The 17,926-nt window shown below is 35.2% G+C and overlaps 2 protein-coding genes across 2 annotated transcripts in view; one reads left to right on the top strand and one right to left on the bottom strand.

Annotated features, from left to right (window-relative positions):
* COG5 (component of oligomeric golgi complex 5) overlaps positions 1-17,926 on the top strand; it is a 193,147-nt gene that overhangs the window by 20,971 nt on the left and 154,250 nt on the right. The window lies entirely within an intron of this gene.
* Positions 11,781-14,241, bottom strand: GPR22 (G protein-coupled receptor 22). Its single transcript, XM_075024855.1, has one exon. It carries the CDS (start codon positions 13,550-13,552, stop codon positions 12,251-12,253), a length of 1,302 nt encoding a protein of 433 aa, XP_074880956.1. The 5' UTR covers positions 13,553-14,241; the 3' UTR covers positions 11,781-12,250.

Here is a 17,926-nt window from a genome sequence, read left to right as displayed (position 1 = left end):
AGAGGAAGTGTTTGGAAATGAAGAACAGAAAGAGTGATGGAAGAGGAAAGTTGTGGAGGAAGGTCTTGGTAATTACACTACACTATCTTTTCTCATTAATGGTCTTAAATGTAAAGGCCAGGTCTCATAAGGTAGGTTTTTTCCAGTTTTTGTTTGTTTGTTTTGCAATTAGTGAATTTAAATGTGTGACTCTAAAATCTGAAAACTATGCTTACATTCTGTTTCTCTAATTAAAAAATTCCCCTTCTGCTCTCTTCTCAAAGTGTCCCTGTAGAGCAGAGGAATTATACCAAACCTGTTTCTGTTTTGCTATTAAGGAATACTTGTTTCCCACCAGAAGGACAGCAAGGGTGTTTGGACCTTGTTTTTGCTTTACCCCTTGATAATTTTAAGTGTTTGAACAATAAGTATGTTTGTGTTTGTTAGCTAGGATGTGTCATGACAGCGGAGATATGAAAGGATTTGGATGAACCAGTAACATACATAGATAATCTTGTAGTTGTGAATGCTTGTGTTTACCCAAATACAGGATAAACACAACTTCAGAGTTGTTTTTGGTTTGTTTTTTTAATTTCTAATTACTTTAAAACAGTTATGATTGTGTAACCAGTGTGGATCTTAGGGCATCTTTGGGTTTTGAGACAAAGTATTTTGTTACTGGGTAGTCATACTTTAATTAAAAGTAGAAATGAAAGATATGGGTTTCTGTTTCTAGGTGACATACAAAATTATCAAGACCCAAAGGTATCTGCAAGCTCTGTCTGCCTTTGAATCTAGTAATTTTTTATGCACTGACTTTAAAAGTCTGTATTAGTTAAAAAACAAAAAATAAAATTATGCACACCAAAGATGAGAAAGAATTGCTTTTGGCTGAGAGAGAAGGGAAGACAGACAGAGGTTAGCTGTGAATCTCTGAAAAATTATCTTTTTGCATCTTGTAAATTATCAATACATTGTAGAGAGTAAAAATAGCTGGCAAGAGTTTGAAAAGAATTTGTAGTGTCTTTTACATATTACATAAACAAAGAAAAAGGCATCTACTCACAGGTGTCTGTGGATGTTCATGAAGAGAAAGGCAAGTTGGATTACATAATTTAAAATAAGTGAACGCAGGGATATCAGCAAAGCAGAGAGATATCATCTCTAAATTGAGTGGTGGTGTATTCTCACTGTATTTCAATAGGTATAAAAGTTTAAGTAAACAGTTAAAGCTAGGACTTGGAGTACCTATTACAAACAAGTCAGTAACACTAACAACTAGCATGGAAAAATTCTGTTCTGTAGAGTTTGACACCATTTACAGCTAGAATGATGCATCTGAAAGAGCCTGGATCTAGTTGTCTGTTCTGCTGTGTGTGGAGGTTCTACAAGGAAATGCAATTTTACGTTTCAGGCAGGTCTGCATATGCACTGTCTGAAGTTCTGGTAGGAATTGGCATTTATAACTTTCTCTGTTCTTCTCTTCCTTTCCTGAGCATTTACGTACATGGAAATTCAATAGAAAGGTGCAGTCTAGTTCTCCCAGAACCAGAGTAATGATCTCTAAGGTGATCAGGCTCAGTGGTTTGAGTTCAATAGATAATCACTTCCCTGTGGGAAAGTGTGAAGAAATGTCACACATTTTTTCTAGGGGAGTTGTCTGAGGGTAGCTGGGAGAATGTGTGCTTCCTTTTGTTTATCTATGGCCAATGGTGAAATCAGTTGTTAGTGGTCAAAGAAATAACACTGAGAAGCAGTTCATAATATCGATCTTTTTCTTTCTGCTGGGACTGAAGCATTTATTAGTGCATAACCCAGTGGTTGTACTGAAGAGGAACATGGTTAGTTCAGAAATAACACTTCAGTATTGTGTGTCTGAGAAAACAGCTTTTTTTTTTTTTTTTCTTTTTGAACAATCAGATTCAGAAATAGTCAGAGTGAGGGAGAATAGAAAAGGATGAAATGGACAGGTAACTTCTGGTCACCAAGGAAAAGAAGTGAGCAGTTGATTAGAATGCTTACTAGAGGATCAAATAATCATGGTAGCAAATCATGTCTGGAAAATTTCATTGGGGGTAGCAGAATGAGAAGTTACAGTAGAAGTATCTGCAAATGCATGTAGATCAGAGAGCCAGCTAACAAAATCCAGAAGTTGTTACTTTCACAACCCACTGAATTAAACCAGAAAAGTGGAAGCATTGCTATCTAAGCATGTTTCTGAGATGTGTGGAAGAATGGTGTTGGGAGCCTAGACTATTTATCCTCTATGGCCAGTGGTAAAAAACCCACCAATTTCTAACACAGCAATCATCAACAAGGAGAAACGTTATTCTGGATTCTCTTATAATGAATAAATTTACTGGATTTAAAAATCACTTGTTGCCAGAGTGGCAAGTCATGATGCATAGAGCAAACTGAGAATAAACCCAGTGTTTAATGTTCCATTTTTGAAAAGTTAATTTTTCAATGCAGAGGATCTTCTATTCAGTAGTTTGGACAAATGTATTTAGACAAACTTGAAAGTTAAAGTTTACTGAGAAGACTATATTAGATAGTGAAATACTGGCTTTTTGGCAATCAAGAAAGAGGGTAGTCCTGGCTAAAGGCCCATTCTAATGTAGTGACAAAGCAAAGACAACCACCATAATTGGAAAACAATGTGTAAACACAACTGAATGCCTTACACATATAGATATGATGAATTTAAAATATTGCAGAAAAATCCATGGCTGGCAGGAACCAGAAAGACACCTATCATGAAATAATCTTATTAATATACAGGTTTCCAGATTGTTCATAAAGACTTAGAATAGGAGGGTTTTTCAGTAAATGCTCTTGCTTTATTTTTGGAGGCAGGGTAATCTGTTCTTCCATAAAGTAAGGATACCGTGTAATCTAACAATAACTAGGGGATGTTACACAAATGTGCTAACTTCCCAGAGCCATTCATTTGTAACTTCTTACTGAATGGGGAAGGGGAAAGTCCAACATGAGAAACAGGGTATTTCTGTTGAAATCAAAGTCAGTTAGACACAAAGCTGCTGTAGAAAAATAGTAGAGAAGTTTAATTCATTTGAAAGAAGAATTCAGGCCTGTAAAGCTGAATTAATGATAGTCAATTACATTTTAATGGAAAGTAAGTGTTGTCAAACAAATTTGTGTGTTTTGATTACTTAGTTGATTAAAGAAATTGTGTAGATGCATTATAGATTTGTTTTATGTGCATAATCTGCAATTTAGATGACTTAAATCTCCCTTAAGGTATTGTTCCCCTAAGTAAGTATTTAAATAAGCCGTCTTCTCACCTCACAGTTGCTGTACATTCTTGGTAGATACTTTTGTTACTAGTGGAGCTGGAAGAGAGGAACAGAGGTGAGTAAGGTAGTGGTAGTTTTCTATGGGTCTATACCTCAGATGAAGGCAGACTACTGGAGGACAGGCAGCTGTGAATGGGCAGAGCACCTTGAATGTTCAACACGTACATATAACATGCTTTCTAAATAAAATAAAAAAAAGAAAAAAGTACTATCTCTGCTTTTACAAATATGAAAATATGGTACTAAACTTCTGTAAAGCCTTGGAATTGGACTGTATCCATGCTGCAGTTGCTTTACCAATGTTGTGTCTGTTCTAGCATTCATGCAGCTATGTCATGCAAATCTGTACTTCTGCAATTGGTAAAGGGAATTGTACCGTACAGATAAAAACATAGTTTTGTGGATACCTGTGAATAAATGCAATTATACATGTCGCAGTAGGATATTAAATGGGCTCTTTTTCTTGAAGATTAAGACTGTAGAGGTGCATTCATGGGGAGAAAATAAAGGGTCGCAGAAGAGCTCTTTGATTGGTGGAGAAAGAAATGACAAGAGCTAAGGACTGGAAAATGAGGCCTGGTAAATTCAGAAGTATAAAATAATTGAAAAACGAGATTGTGTACACAATTTTGTTTAATTCCTCAAGTAAATACTGGTTGTTCAAATCTTAAACATAGTAACCAATTTTATTCTGTTCATTTCTAATTAAAGCGTAAGCCAGTTCATGTTAAAGAAAATCTAACCAAATAGCTGTGAAAAGACAACTGAAGTATAATCTTTGTTCAGGTCCTGGATGGGAGCCAGTATTCCTGTAACTGTCATTTCTGCCTTGCCTTAAAGATCAGTGAAGGTGTTGCTGTATGTAATACAAAGTAGTGAGCACTGTAGAGTAAGATTTAATTCTTGCACATGGGAGACAGCTTTAAAAATAGGCTGTTTTCACAGGAGTAGTTTTTCCTCTTTGTCTCCCAACTCATGCATATAATTTTCAAATATTAGTTTCATCAAGAATTTTATGGACTCTTCTCAGTTAGGGTTTGAAAAGTAAAGTAGTCCAGTCTTTTTATTTGTTTACCATTCAGGTCCAACCTTCCATTGCTCACAGGCACCAAATCCCTCTTCAGCTGAAGAACAGTGTGGTCTCACATCTCTTTTCATGTCATTTCAAGGAAAGATGTGAAGACCCAACCTCATTAAAAGAAAGAACATCCTATTATTTTGAAAACATACTGTTCCTGTGGCATATTGTCTACAATTCCAAAGAGATCTGCACCCCCCCAGTTTTTAGCTGAGCTAACTTGCAAACTAAAGATGTAGTAGAAACTTGAGATTTTTAACTGAAACAAAATTGGGGCATAACAAAGTCTCAGTGACTGAATTAAAAATTTCCCACTTTTATTCTACTTTATTTAAATTGCTTCTGCAATCTGCACCGTAAGGTGAACAACTGAGGCAAGATTTGTCAGAAGCTTCTGAATACATTAATCTTTTTAAAGATGTCTTTAACTTGTCTTCATATGCACTTTTTTGTGCTTTGTCCATGTTTGATACAACTGCAGATGAGCTGTGTAGCTCCATTTTATATTTATGGGCATATAACCTTGTATGATCAAAATTATTAAACTTAATGTTTGTTCCCATTTAAACATAGAAAATGAAGTGATTCACTCAATTTGGAAATTTCTTATGATTTCATGTTTGCTTGTAACTATTCAGAAGATGAATTTATAATTCAAGTAACACTCTTGGTTTTATTACATGCAAATATACTCCTAGAAAGTCTGTTGTATCTGAAAAAAAATCTCTCATGAAATACCTTACTGACTGCAGTAGCAACAAATACATATGCTAAATCTTCTTATTTTAGCTATATTGTACTCCATATATGTGCAGGTGTGTGGTATTTTGGCAAAACACAAAAAATTAGTTTTCCATGAGAGTTCTTTTTGGGTTAGGTATTTAGTCTGTGGAAGCCACTGTTGTTGTTATTGAACCACATAACTTTAAAACCTTTGCTTTGCCCACAAATTCTTTTCACATCTTTTATTTTGTTCGTTTTCATTCATTGATAGGTCTCACTTACTAGCTAGTAGAGCTGTTAGCAGGAATCTTCCTCATTATTGTTAAGGTGTTTTACAACAGCAGTGCTCAGATTCACCTTTTGTTTTGTGATGATATATACATTGCAAATAGTGTTCCTTTCCCATTTTCTTTTTCCTTATGCATGTTTTCAACACACTGCTAAATGCAACCTAGTGCCCAAAGCATCACTGATATTTGTAATAATATACTAATGTGGGAAGCTGTCCTTTTTTTTTTTCTACTTCTCCCTTCTTCCTTCTCTGTTTATTTGTGAGAAATATCTTGAAATAAGATTTGGAAGAAAACCATGGTACAGAGTAGCAATAAGTTGTCACCAGTTATTGTGCTTTTTCCCCCCTAGTAATTGAGTTTAAATTGAGTTTAATTTGAAGTAAAATCTCACAACAGATTGTGAGAGATCCTAGTACTAGTTGAAAGTAAAGCTGTGCTAATATTGCTCTGTTAATAACAGTCTGACATAGCCAGAGTGACAGATTTTACAGCAATAATGTTGTTTCAGCAGTGACATTGATTTGTTTATCAGATATGGTATCAAGTTAAACTGTTGCCAAGATAGGGTAGGAAGTTGGAGATCATAGCAGGGTAACAGAAACTAAAAGTGTATTTCCAAAAACCCAACTTGGAAAGGAAACAAGGGTGTGCTGTTTGCCAACAGCTTTGTGCCGTCAGCCTGCCCGCCTGCTTGCCTGGCTGTGCAGTGTCAAGAATCAGAATGAGGATATAGAAATGCTTATGTTCAAAGGATACAATTCATTCAAACTACAAAAAAGAAATTATGTTTTAGTAATTTCAGGTTCCATACATAGCACAGAACTTCCACTGTAAATCTTAAGGTTTTTTCATTTCAACTGAATTTCTTTTCATTGTGTGAGAATTTCTTTGTAAAATAGGAAAACAGCTGATACAGAAATCTATAAAGTAAATGCACAGGAAGATACTTCTTCCATTCTGGCTCAATTTATAATAAGCACTGAAGTGTAATTTTAGCAAAGAACATAAAGATGTCTAATGATATTTCTCCTTCAATTTATTACTCTACAAAAATAATAAAATTGAGATAAAAAAGCAGTAATTGAAAACATACTGTGGTAGTGAAACACACTCGAAGCATCAAGACAAACTGAAGTTATCTGACCAACACTGATTTGAGGTAAAATTCAATAGCATTTTGTAAAATTATCACTGGGAACAGACATCTAATAACATTTTCTTTTCAGGTCTGTTCTTGGAATGCATGTACTCTGTATGTACTTTGTACTTGGTAAAATGTATAGTTTATCTCTAGGAAAAGAGATGGTAGAATCATGCATGTTCTTGGTTTGTCTGTTACTCTGTGTATAATTTGTTAAATCAAAAGCCTTTTCTGGAGCTGCTGTTCCTGTTGTTCTCCCCTCTCCTCCCCGCAATTCTAGCAAAACCACTTACCACACCCGATGATTCAAAGATAAGTTCTTGTATTTTTGTTTATTATAATCTAAAAAAATAAGGTTAGCATTCTTTCCATGGCAGGTGCATGTTGCATTTCTGTGGTCCTGATGGCCATAGCTGCCTTACAGTGGTTCCTTCCAACTTCTGCCTTTTTCTCTTGACCTATACTCTCCACCTGCTTCACATCCTTCTTCTTTAACACTCATTGGTTATGAGTCAATTTTGATTTTCCTATTAGTTTTTATGTCAGGGTTTCCTTCCTCCTCTTTTCCTTCCTCCTCTTTTCCTCCCTCCTCTTTTCCTCCCTCCTCTTTTCCTCCCTCCTCTTTTCCTCCCTCCTCTTTTCCTCCCTCCTCTTTTCCTCCCTCCTCTTTTCCTCCCTCCTCTTTTCCTCCCTCCTCTTTTCCTCCCTCCTCTTTTCCTCCCTCCTCTTTTCCTCCCTCCTCTTTTCCTCCCTCCTCTTTTCCTCCCTCCTCTTTTCCTCCCTCCTCTTTTCCTCCCTCCTCTTTTCCTCCCTCCTCTTTTCCTCCCTCCTCTTTTCCTCCCTCCTCTTTTCCTCCCTCCTCTTTTCCTCCCTCCTCTTTTCCTCCCTCCTCTTTTCCTCCCTCCTCTTTTCCTCCCTCCTCTTTTCCTCCCTCCTCTTTTCCTCCCTCCTCTTTTCCTCCCTCCTCTTTTCCTCCCTCCTCTTTTCCTCCCTCCTCTTTTCCTCCCTCCTCTTTTCCTCCCTCCTCTTTTCCTCCCTCCTCTTTTCCTCCCTCCTCTTTTCCTCCCCCCCCCCCCCCCCGCAAAACAAAGCCCAAACCCTGTGATTAATTTTGCTTCTTGAATTACACAAGTGTTCTATGAATTAGAAAAAGGAGAAGGTAATTACAGAATCAGATCCTTCTCTCTTGTTGATGTAAGACAAATAAATTCAGTGATATTACAGCAGAATGTGTGAAGTGGGAGTGGAATTTGGCTGTTATAAAGCTGGAAGGTTTTAAGACAGAAGCTGATTGTCCTTAGCTATATGTTGGAGATACTTTGTTTGAACAATGGGGGAGGGAAGGGTAAGTTAGTGTATTCTATTTTTTTTAATACTACATTGAAACTACTAAAGAATGCTGTATTCTCTCCTTTTAAAAGAGTTTAATGGCAATTAGTAACTAAAACACTTTCTTCAGAGGAAACAAACATGTCTAAAATGTTCAGCTATCAAAGAATTCTGATGACTAGCACATACATTGATGTTGAAAAAGAGAATTCTGATGACTAGTACGTACACTGATGTTGAAAAAGAACTATTAAGCGCATTGCAATATGATATACATAACAGTTAACAGAGCAGAAAATTCTTCCTTGTGCCCAGGTAAATGATATAGCTTGTTGAATGTATTATTTCATTTAAAAAGAAGAAAAAAAAAAAGGTGGTGCGGGAAGAGAAGGCATTTAAGTGCATGCATGGTGGGGCATAGTGCCTGTCTGTCCAGTTCAAAAACACTCCCACCAAAAATGCCTTCATATAAATGTAAAGTAGATGCTAATGTTGAACTCCACTTCTGGTGCATATGGATGTATAATTATTATGTACATGTGTGTATTTATGTAACAATGAAGGAAGAGAGGTGTATTGATCTAATATGTATCTGGATGCATACATTTTTTATCTAATATATTTAGAAGTCACTAAATTAATTCCTATTCCCCTGGCACTAGTGAAGTAAACAGAACTGACCATATAGCAGAGCCTACATGGTTGCCAACTTAAAATGAGGTATTTGTGATGTATTTACATTTCTGTTTCACTGGTTTGTGATGTGCTATTCTGTTAAGGTGTGCATCTTGAATATTCCAATAGATACTGGCACTGTACGCAGCTTTTTGTATTTTTAGTGTGGGCTAACCTCAGTTTACAACGTAAAATTAAATGGAGATGCATTTGAAGTTAAAAGACAACATAGTCAGATACCAGCTAATACTTAAGGGACAGAGGACGTGTGGAAACGTGGTGGTTGCTTGTGTTTCTGAGATGTATTTGCTGGAATTAATATTTTTAGAGTCCTGTACAATTCTGCTTGCCTTAGGCTGAGTGGTGTGAAATGTAATTGAACTAATGACTCACTGTGGTGAGATCATTTTTAAGAATGTAGTGGGCTTCTGATTGAACAATACTATGGCATATATTTGCCCTTTTTTCTCCAGTGATGCTGCCTATTTTTGCATTCTGTTTTAGTCTGTCTGTCAAGCACCCACGGCACACCTTCATATCTCTCCTAAAATCCTCTTCTGTATCTGTAGGATATACAGTGTTCCTTCACTAGTTAGTCTTTATTTTGTCTTGTTTGTGTTAAATCTGTCGTCATTGTGGTACAGATCATGTATGATTCTGTTTTATAATGACTCCTGCGTGTATATAGCATTGCAGATATTCTTACGTGTATTACTCCCTGCTCTATGCAGGATTTTCTTCTGCAGACCTCAAAGTATACTCCAACATGGTGTAAGTCCTTTTTTTTTTTTTTAGTTTATTAAATAAAGATGAAGAATAGTAAATGTAAAAATGAACTTGCTTATATTCTTAAAGGCAATCAATGACTGTGATCGACATAGCCTTTAAAACCTGACTTAATCTCTCTGACTAATTCCTAGGCTGCATTTTCTTTGTTACAAAGTACTGCTTCATTGAATCTGACTTTCTAATGAATGAGCTTTTAACACTAAACATGTAGTTCTTGAGGATTTATTTAATTTTAAAAAGTAAAGTCATGTTGTCAAGAAACCTTTCAAGTCTGAAAGCTTTTCTTAAATGCTTACTTCAGATAAAGACATGATGTAAGTTTATTCATGTGTTGTGGTCGTTATGATTTCTTTTTTTTTTCTTTTTAAATAAATGAATAGTATTTTTAATTGATTTAAGAATGCTTTATTGGAAGATAAGTAATCAGTGAAATCAAATTATGCCATTAACCCTAGAGATCCCACTTTTTCCTCCTTCTAGAATTCACAATACAGAGGATGGCTAGGCAGAGAAAGAAAGAAGTGTTACAAAAAAGAAAAAAAAAAATCATTCCTGCTTAGGTTTTCTGGGCACATTTCTTTTCAGAAGAGCTTATTCCTGAAAGAATGTTTTTGAAGTGATAAATTTGGAGCATATGGGTTTTAAAAAAAAATAAAAAATCTTTTTGCATAAAAGCATTGCGTTTACTTCCCCCCTGCAACCTCTCAAATAATATGAAGGATTTCAATTCATGTAGGAAACGAGGGATATCTTGGATGAAATCAACACTGTTAGTGGGTACAGTTGAATGAAGGTGTCATTGGGCTAGCTTGAAGTGATAAATTTGGAGCATATGGGTTTTAAAAAAAAATAAAAAATCTTTTTGCATAAAAGCATTGCGTTTACTTCCCCCCTGCAACCTCTCAAATAATATGAAGGATTTCAATTCATGTAGGAAACGAGGGATATCTTGGATGAAATCAACACTGTTAGTGGGTACAGTTGAATGAAGGTGTCATTGGGCTAGCTTTTAGAAAAAAGCCAGTGAAATTATGTTTGAATATATGTTACACAGTCATTTTAGATAACAAATTATTATCAGTTAGATAATAAAACTTTTAGGTAGAATTTGGATGTTTGTAAGTGGCTGGTCTTTGTGGAATATTGAGCTGTAGTATTATTTTTTTGAGTCATCTGTTCTGGTAAGCGAAGGCATGAGCCTAAGTAAACTAAGGTACATTACAAGTACTGCTTTTTTGTTTTGTCTTGTTTTAACCACAAAAACGGTTTTGGCAATACACGTATGATTAATAATTTAATGATGTAACGGAAAATAGCTTTTTGCTCCCTTAAAACCACACTTTTTTTTTAATGTGCAACTTCAGAAAAGTGCGTCAGAAATCCTCATTTTTTATGTAATACTTGAGTCAAACTAGCTCTCATATTCAAGGATATGGTCTGCTTTTTTTTTTAATAGAAGCTAATACTTATTAAGAATTAGCCTTTTAATTATACTGGTAGCTGGTGACACACTAAGCAGTTTATGTAACAAGACAAGTGAAATCATCCTAATTGATTTTGCAGGCTTTTGTTTTGTTTCCCCCTCCCCCCATAACTGGTAACTGAGTCAATGAACGTAGCCACTGTTTTTTGAAATTAGGAATTTTTTAAGCATGGGATAGTGCAAACCACTCAACAAACTTTTGTTTGGATGAATATCTTAATTCTTGCTTACAGTGCTATGGATGATGATGACTTCTTAAGGCATCTTGATTCTTTGCTGCAGGTATAAGATGAAATAGAAAAATAGGATATAGAATGATGGCATACCATGGCTGTCTAGGAAATGCAGAAATAGGAAAGCTAGCAGTATTGGTGATTGGTTTGTGACCAAGCAGTTGCATGGCTAGAACTGAACATCATTGAAGGAGAAGTGAAGTCAAAATAATACAAAAGTTATTAAGGACAAGAAAATTATCGTCTGCTTTAGCTGTGGCACTTGACAGCCATATCTGTCTATGCAGATAGATGGTATGAATGAAAAACCTCTGTATAAAAGGTCCCCATATCACACTAGAGGTCTAGCTAAACCCCTTCAAGTGTGAAAATCTAAGCCTTTGCACAGGAATGGCTTTGTTGTTTGGTTCTCTTTTAGCATCAAGACTAATAACTTTCTTGTATGTGGTTTTTGCCTTCATTTAGTCTGTCTTTTCCCCTTACCCCCTCTACCCTTCATGTGTAATTATTCAAAGTTGTGTATTTTCTACACAGAAACTGTGGATCTGAGATTGTATACGCAAGACAACTTACTTTTCTTAAAAGTACTGTCAGTTTTTGGACCAACATAAACTCCCCCCCCCCCATCAAAATTAAATAATTCTGAACCATTAATTGAAGGGCATCATATAAATGGCTTTGTCTACACGTGCATGGTAACTGCATGCTAAAGAAGTTTGAAATAAGTAGCTATCTAAATATGAGGTCAAAATGTGTCCAAGTTGTAGCTGTGTAGCATTCAGAATGTCTCTGATCAATACTGTTTATGAATTAAGTTTAAAAATACCATATCATGCAAAATGTTGAATTTGTGCTTTAGAAAAGTACTCCCGAGTGGAATTTTTGTTTAAAAACTCATTTATCTTTACAGAGAAACTGAGCCATACAAATATTTTTAAAAGTTTGCACTTCTTTAAGGCTATTTATTTTTCTAAAAAAGAGGACTTGAATATTTTTGACAAATATACACATGGTGTTATGCTAACAAACGGCCATGCAACATATATCTTACATAATGAAGAAACTGAATATACAAGACCTACTCTATTTAACATATATATTGAAAATTTACAGTCTCGCCAATAGTTAAAAAAAGTTTTTCTTATTTGGCAGTATTTTTCTACAATTTGTTCAAATATTCCGCTTGATGTGTTTTGGTGAATACTGAAATCTAGTCAGTGACAACCTGAGGTACTAAACATTTCTGCCTTACTTCGTTGTCTTCAAAGGTAATCTTTTTGTTCCTTTTAGGCTCTATCCATGAGTTGTGTATTACAGCGTTATTTGGCATGGGATCTGCTTCCACTATAGAAACAACTCGCTTTTTCATCTTACTTTTCAGAACTTTCTGAAACTTTTGCCTTGTGAATGCATAAAGTAGAGGGTGAAATATAGTTGTTCCATATGCCATTACTAGAAAACATAATCGCAACTTTACCAAAAGGTCACTTGGGCCCAAACATAAGATGGTGGTGTTTAAAACAGAGATGGGTGTCCAGCAGAGAAGGAATGTTGAGATAATCAAGAGGGACATTCTGAAGACTCTCTTTTGCCGTTCTCGTCGCTCCCGGTGTCGTTTTACAGCTCGGCGTAGAGCAATTATGACAGACACAGAAGTCCTTACGCCAAAGACGACGTTTCTTCCTCCACTGCTGTGGGACCCATCTGTAGTCTCATGCTGAGTGGTCAAAGAAATAGTTTTTTTCTTTCTAGCTTTCTTCTTTTGTCCCGTTGTAAATCTTGTACCAATCCGAATATTTAGAGCCTGAAGTATTTTGGTGTATGTAATAAGCATTACTATAACAGTGAAGAAAAAGATTGGAATCTGAACGAGAAGGTGGTAGTACATTCCTAGCTCAGTGTGGTACTCATTTGTACTCACGCACAAAAGTGTCTTGTTTTCCCAAGTAGTTGCGCTTCGAAGACTGAAAAAGTTGACTTCAATGAAAGGAATCAGGAAGGAAAAAAGTGAAATGATCCATATTGATGTCATTAATATCACAGCCCTTCCCATGGTCAGAATTCGATTGGCAGGTTTTACGGAGATGTCGTATCGGTCCAGAGTGATAGCAAAGACATTGATTGCAGTTGAAACGCTTGCAAAAGAGACACAAGCCTCATGGAAACAGCAGATGAGAGCAGTGTTACTCTCCAGTGAAAGCAGAAGGATAACTATAGTTAGAGGAATACATCCCACACAAATTATTACATCAAGTACATGAAGGTTCATTGTAATTATGTTACTGACAGAATTGATTAAGTTGGATTTCATACAGTAAAGTACCAGCACGGTGAGGTTGCTGCCAAGTCCCAAAACAATTTCTAACATCAAAAATCCAGTGAGAGAAACTTGAAAGCTTAATGGATATGACAGTGGTTGGTACATGTTGGTGTCGATGTCATCAATGGCATCTCGAACTGTAATGTTAGATTCAGACTGCATGTTGACTTCCAGAATGGGGGAGAAACACATTCTTTTGTTGCAGTTGTTTTTCCTCCTGAAAGGTGAAATAAAATATGGAACTATTTGATTTCTTTTTTTACCACTTATTGTAGATAAATGCTGGGGAAGGAGGAGGGAGGAAAAGCATCTATTCTTATCAAACTCTTGATTTACTGTATGTTTAGAGCTTTAGTTGGCATGGACTCAAAAGCCTGAGGATCTAGAATAAGGTCTTTCCTTTTTGAAGGAAAGCAGGATTTGTTTAAAAAAAAAAAAAAAAAAAGAGTGAAAAGCTTCCACTTAGAGAGACAAGGCTTTATTTATAGTGGTGTTTTTTTTACAAAGGGCCCATTCGTTGAATAAACTATACTTGTGCATTGCCTTTGTATTGCGTTGAGGGTCACTTTAGAAGAATGTTGTTAAGTATTAACAAATTAGTACTCAAGATCATTTAAAAAAGGCTCCTGTGGAAAAAGAGAGTGATAGGAACATGGAACACAGTTACTTATGTATCATAAAAAGAACATTTAAATTATTTATGGCAATTTAGCAGCATCTTATAAAGAGTTTGCAGTAGTGTTGTGGGCTGAAACTTGAAGTTCTGTAATTCAGCAGATTTTTACAGAGCTTGAAGACTTCTATTCACTTTTATCTTGTGTACATCTACATGTATGAAACTTTCCACTACAACAATTTTATATAAGTATATATAATTTCTAATGCAAAACTTATGTGGATTTGGGGAATGGAGTTTATTGTAAAAATACTACATTTCCTTTTTCTGATTTGAATATTCAATTTCTTCAAGAAATCATTGCCTACATGGAATGAAATGGAAAAGTATTTAATTTTATGCCAGAATAGATTTAATGGAATAATTTTAGAAAATAATAGCTTAAAAAGAAAACTGCCTCTTTCAGGGGTTTGTTTTGCCTTTTTTTTTTTTTTTTTAAATACAAACTGCAATTAAATCCAACAGATTTATATACATAGCATGTTTGCGTAGGAATAAATGAGGTTCAAAACCAGCAACATTTATTATATCTAGGAGATCTTTTATTTAGTGGCTCATCTGCTTTGTTTTACACATGCTGATAGGCTGTAAATGTAGCATCTGCATGTAATACCTGATGTTTGTATTATTTACATTGTCAGCCAGCTCTTCAGTTTGTAATGAAATGAATAAATAAAAGAGAGATTATTCAATTTCTTATTATGACACTTGAGGGTTGGGGTTTTTTTTTTAGGTAGCTTTAAATTTAAGAGGGGACATACTTGGCAAAAAAATAAATTTAATACCAGACCTTTGTTCCATTCTGAATACATTAAAAATAGATAGCACTAAGGTGAACAAAAATGAGCTCTTTTTTAATGAAAGTATGAATTAAGCACACTTGGGATACAATATGCAAATGGATTTCATCTGCAGTTCTGAAAAGCCTCAATTGCACAATACTATTAATTGCAAATTGTATGATGAAAATTCTTGGTGTGCTTCAACAGTTATTTCACATGTGCCTCTTAAATACAAAAGATGTAAATTAGAAGGTATTAGTCTCAGGTGTGAAATGAAACAAGAAATATTTCAAAAGCTTTGTTTAATTTCTGATTTAGGCAACCTCTATTAGGTTTATATTAACCCTCAGGAATATGATTTCCACTGTGTACGCTGTCCTGGCTGTGAATGGATTTCAAGAAACCATTCCAAATCCATTACTGGATAAATGGAGTTCTTTCATATTAGCAAAAGCCAGGAGGAAACCAAAAGCAGATCTGCTAAAACAAATGACAGTCTTAACTCTAACATTGTGTCAACTGATGTTTTGTGAAAACAGAAAACTTCAGATGTGCTAAGTCTTATGAATAGTTTAAAACATCACCTCCTTGTTGCATTGATTAGGTTTCAGTTAAATAAAAGCAGAAATGTCAAGGCAGGGAGCTAATTTACCCAACGCATCGCCTTCCTGGACAGTGCCTGTTCCCTTGCAAATGCTGAGCAGAGGTGGGGTGCATGCAACTGCTGACCTACCTGTTCTCTGTGCCTCAAGGGCCTTTCAGATCATTGCAGCAGCTTGTCATAAATTGATACATGGTGTCACTGACAGATATTTGACATGCACTGTAACCTGGAAACCAAGCGGTAGCTGGGCTCTTATTTCGTTCCTTGCAGGTTTTTTTTTTTTCTTTTTTTTGTTCCAGCACTTCAGCAGCAAAAAATTCTGATTAAACATGGGGACTTCTTAATTGCCTGAGATACTTCTACAGACCAGTGCATATTCTGCGTGTCTGTTCTGAGTTTCAAGCCAGCAATAAGAAATAAACCTTCTTTTAAGTGATGTTAATTTCTTTCCCCTGTTGCATTTTGTAGTAGCCTGTTTTTATTTTCCAGGTTTAAAAAAAAATAATTTCTGATCTCTGTGTTCAGAGTGTATGTAGACATCCTTTAGTTTATGGTTGCGTATTTCTTTCTGTAATATTCCTGCTCATTACTTTTGAGTGATGGCTTAGTCAAAGAAGTTGCTATACATCATAAAATCCAGTTCATGTGCTTTGAGAGTAATCGTGAGTTACCTAATTTGGTTTATTTTCATTTAAGGAGAATACATAACAGACCATAAAATTGAGAGAAAAATTATCCATTAGTCATTATGACAAATAAGTTATTAAATAAGTAGTATAGAAAAAGCTTGGTTAAACCCTTATTCAGCTTGCTGGTGAAGTATGCATATTCTCCTTTTGGGAATTCATGTTTCATTGTTTCTTCATGCATCAGTAGTTTCCACAATTCTGGTTTTAAATTATAAATCCCTCTTTAAGAATGCTCACCATTTTAAGAATCAATCATTGCACTCTTCTTTTAATGAAAATCTGAGCAGATGTGTTAGTCTTCCATGTATATTGTTGAAGTGTCATGCACGTAAATGGTAATACAAGTGTGTTCCATGTTTTGTTTCTAATTCCTTTATGTCTTAAGAATACATTTTAGTGATGCATCCTGCTGCTTGTAGGTCATACAGCTAGAAAGATACCCGGTCAACTGCATTCTTCATATTGTCAGTTGTAAAACTGAATTAGTTGCTGCATGCCCTTGTGAAGGGGAGGAAAAAAAAGGTTAAAAGTAGGGCTTATAATTTCAAAATAAAGTAGTGCAAGAATATATTTTCTAATATCACTTATTTAATGAATAAAAGATCTCTAAAATTGGATTTTACAGATTACATAGAAAATCAGTTAGCGTTCACTGTTTGCTAGTAAAATCATGTCATTCTTCTGTCAACTTAACATGAATTTAGATTTTTGGACAAGTTTCCTGTTCTTCAAATAGTGCAGGTTACAAAAAACCCTGACTAGAAGCAGTAACTGTTGGATGTAGAGTGTCCGTGACTAGAGCTAGGAAATGTAGTTTTACAGCTCTTGTGAGCAGGTAGTTTATACATACAACTCTCTTGTCTTCTAATGAGAAATCGAGCAGAGTCAATGAGCTTTATAGGAAATATGTTTTTGTTTAATTTGCACACTGTTGTAATTTGCTTTCTTGAAATAAATATTTAGCAAATCTGTGCTTTTAATAAACAGCTTGAAGGTACAAGGTAATGAAAGAAATAAGTTTAAAAAAAAAACAACAAGAAAAGGGGATATCTTGAGCAATCAGAGATTAGTCATATTAGCCGACCTTCATAAAGCAATAAGTATACACTAATTACAGACTATCTGGTCCTTCAAAGAGTAACTGAATAAATCTATAACATATTTAATTGCCAATATTTGGAAATACTGCTGAGGGAGGAAAAAAATATTCCCGGTTGCATTATATGTTTTTTTTTTTTTTCCCCCAATACTGTATTAGCTTAAACTGTACTGTCTTTATGTTGTACGACCAAACCAGGTTCTTAATATTCTACAAGACTTTCATACAAAAAACATTTTTCTACCATTGTGTTTTTAATGGGAGGGGGAAATAGCATTTGAATATTTCCTGGTCTCAAATATAACAAGATACTAGCGCTTAATGTAAGTTGAATCTGATCTCTTCCCTTTTTTCTCCAATTTTTTTTTTGTTAAATGTTGCTTATTTTGCATATCATAATAAGGAACAGATCTTACCTCCACTAAAGATTTGATAAATTCTCGATGCAGGTGAAGCAGTTCCAGGTTGGAGGGATTCATTTTGTTCACTTGTTAGCAGAGTAGAAGGGAAAGAGGGTAATAAGCATATCTTCAAAAAATGACCTTAATGAGAATTTGTGCCTGTACTGTGCCATTGTTTCAGCATACTGCTAATGTATACAACTGCTTTAGTTCTGGTTTACAGGCTGCTGCAGTCTCTCACTCTTCCTACTGTAGAATCAATAAGCATCTGAAAATACATAATGAAAGTAATTTAACATACTGAAGGCTTCTTGT

The sequence above is a fragment of the Buteo buteo genome, chromosome 4 (assembly GCF_964188355.1).
Source record: "Buteo buteo chromosome 4, bButBut1.hap1.1, whole genome shotgun sequence".
In the NCBI taxonomy this organism is placed as follows: domain Eukaryota; kingdom Metazoa; phylum Chordata; class Aves; order Accipitriformes; family Accipitridae; genus Buteo; species Buteo buteo.
This window is presented reverse-complemented; position numbering and strand designations above follow the sequence as displayed.

What these genes read in the sequence shown, in the direction of transcription:
- GPR22 (XM_075024855.1), bottom strand. Translation starts at nt 13,552, where the DNA reads ATGTGTTTCTCCCCCATTCTGGAAGTCAACATGCAGTCTGAATCTAAC.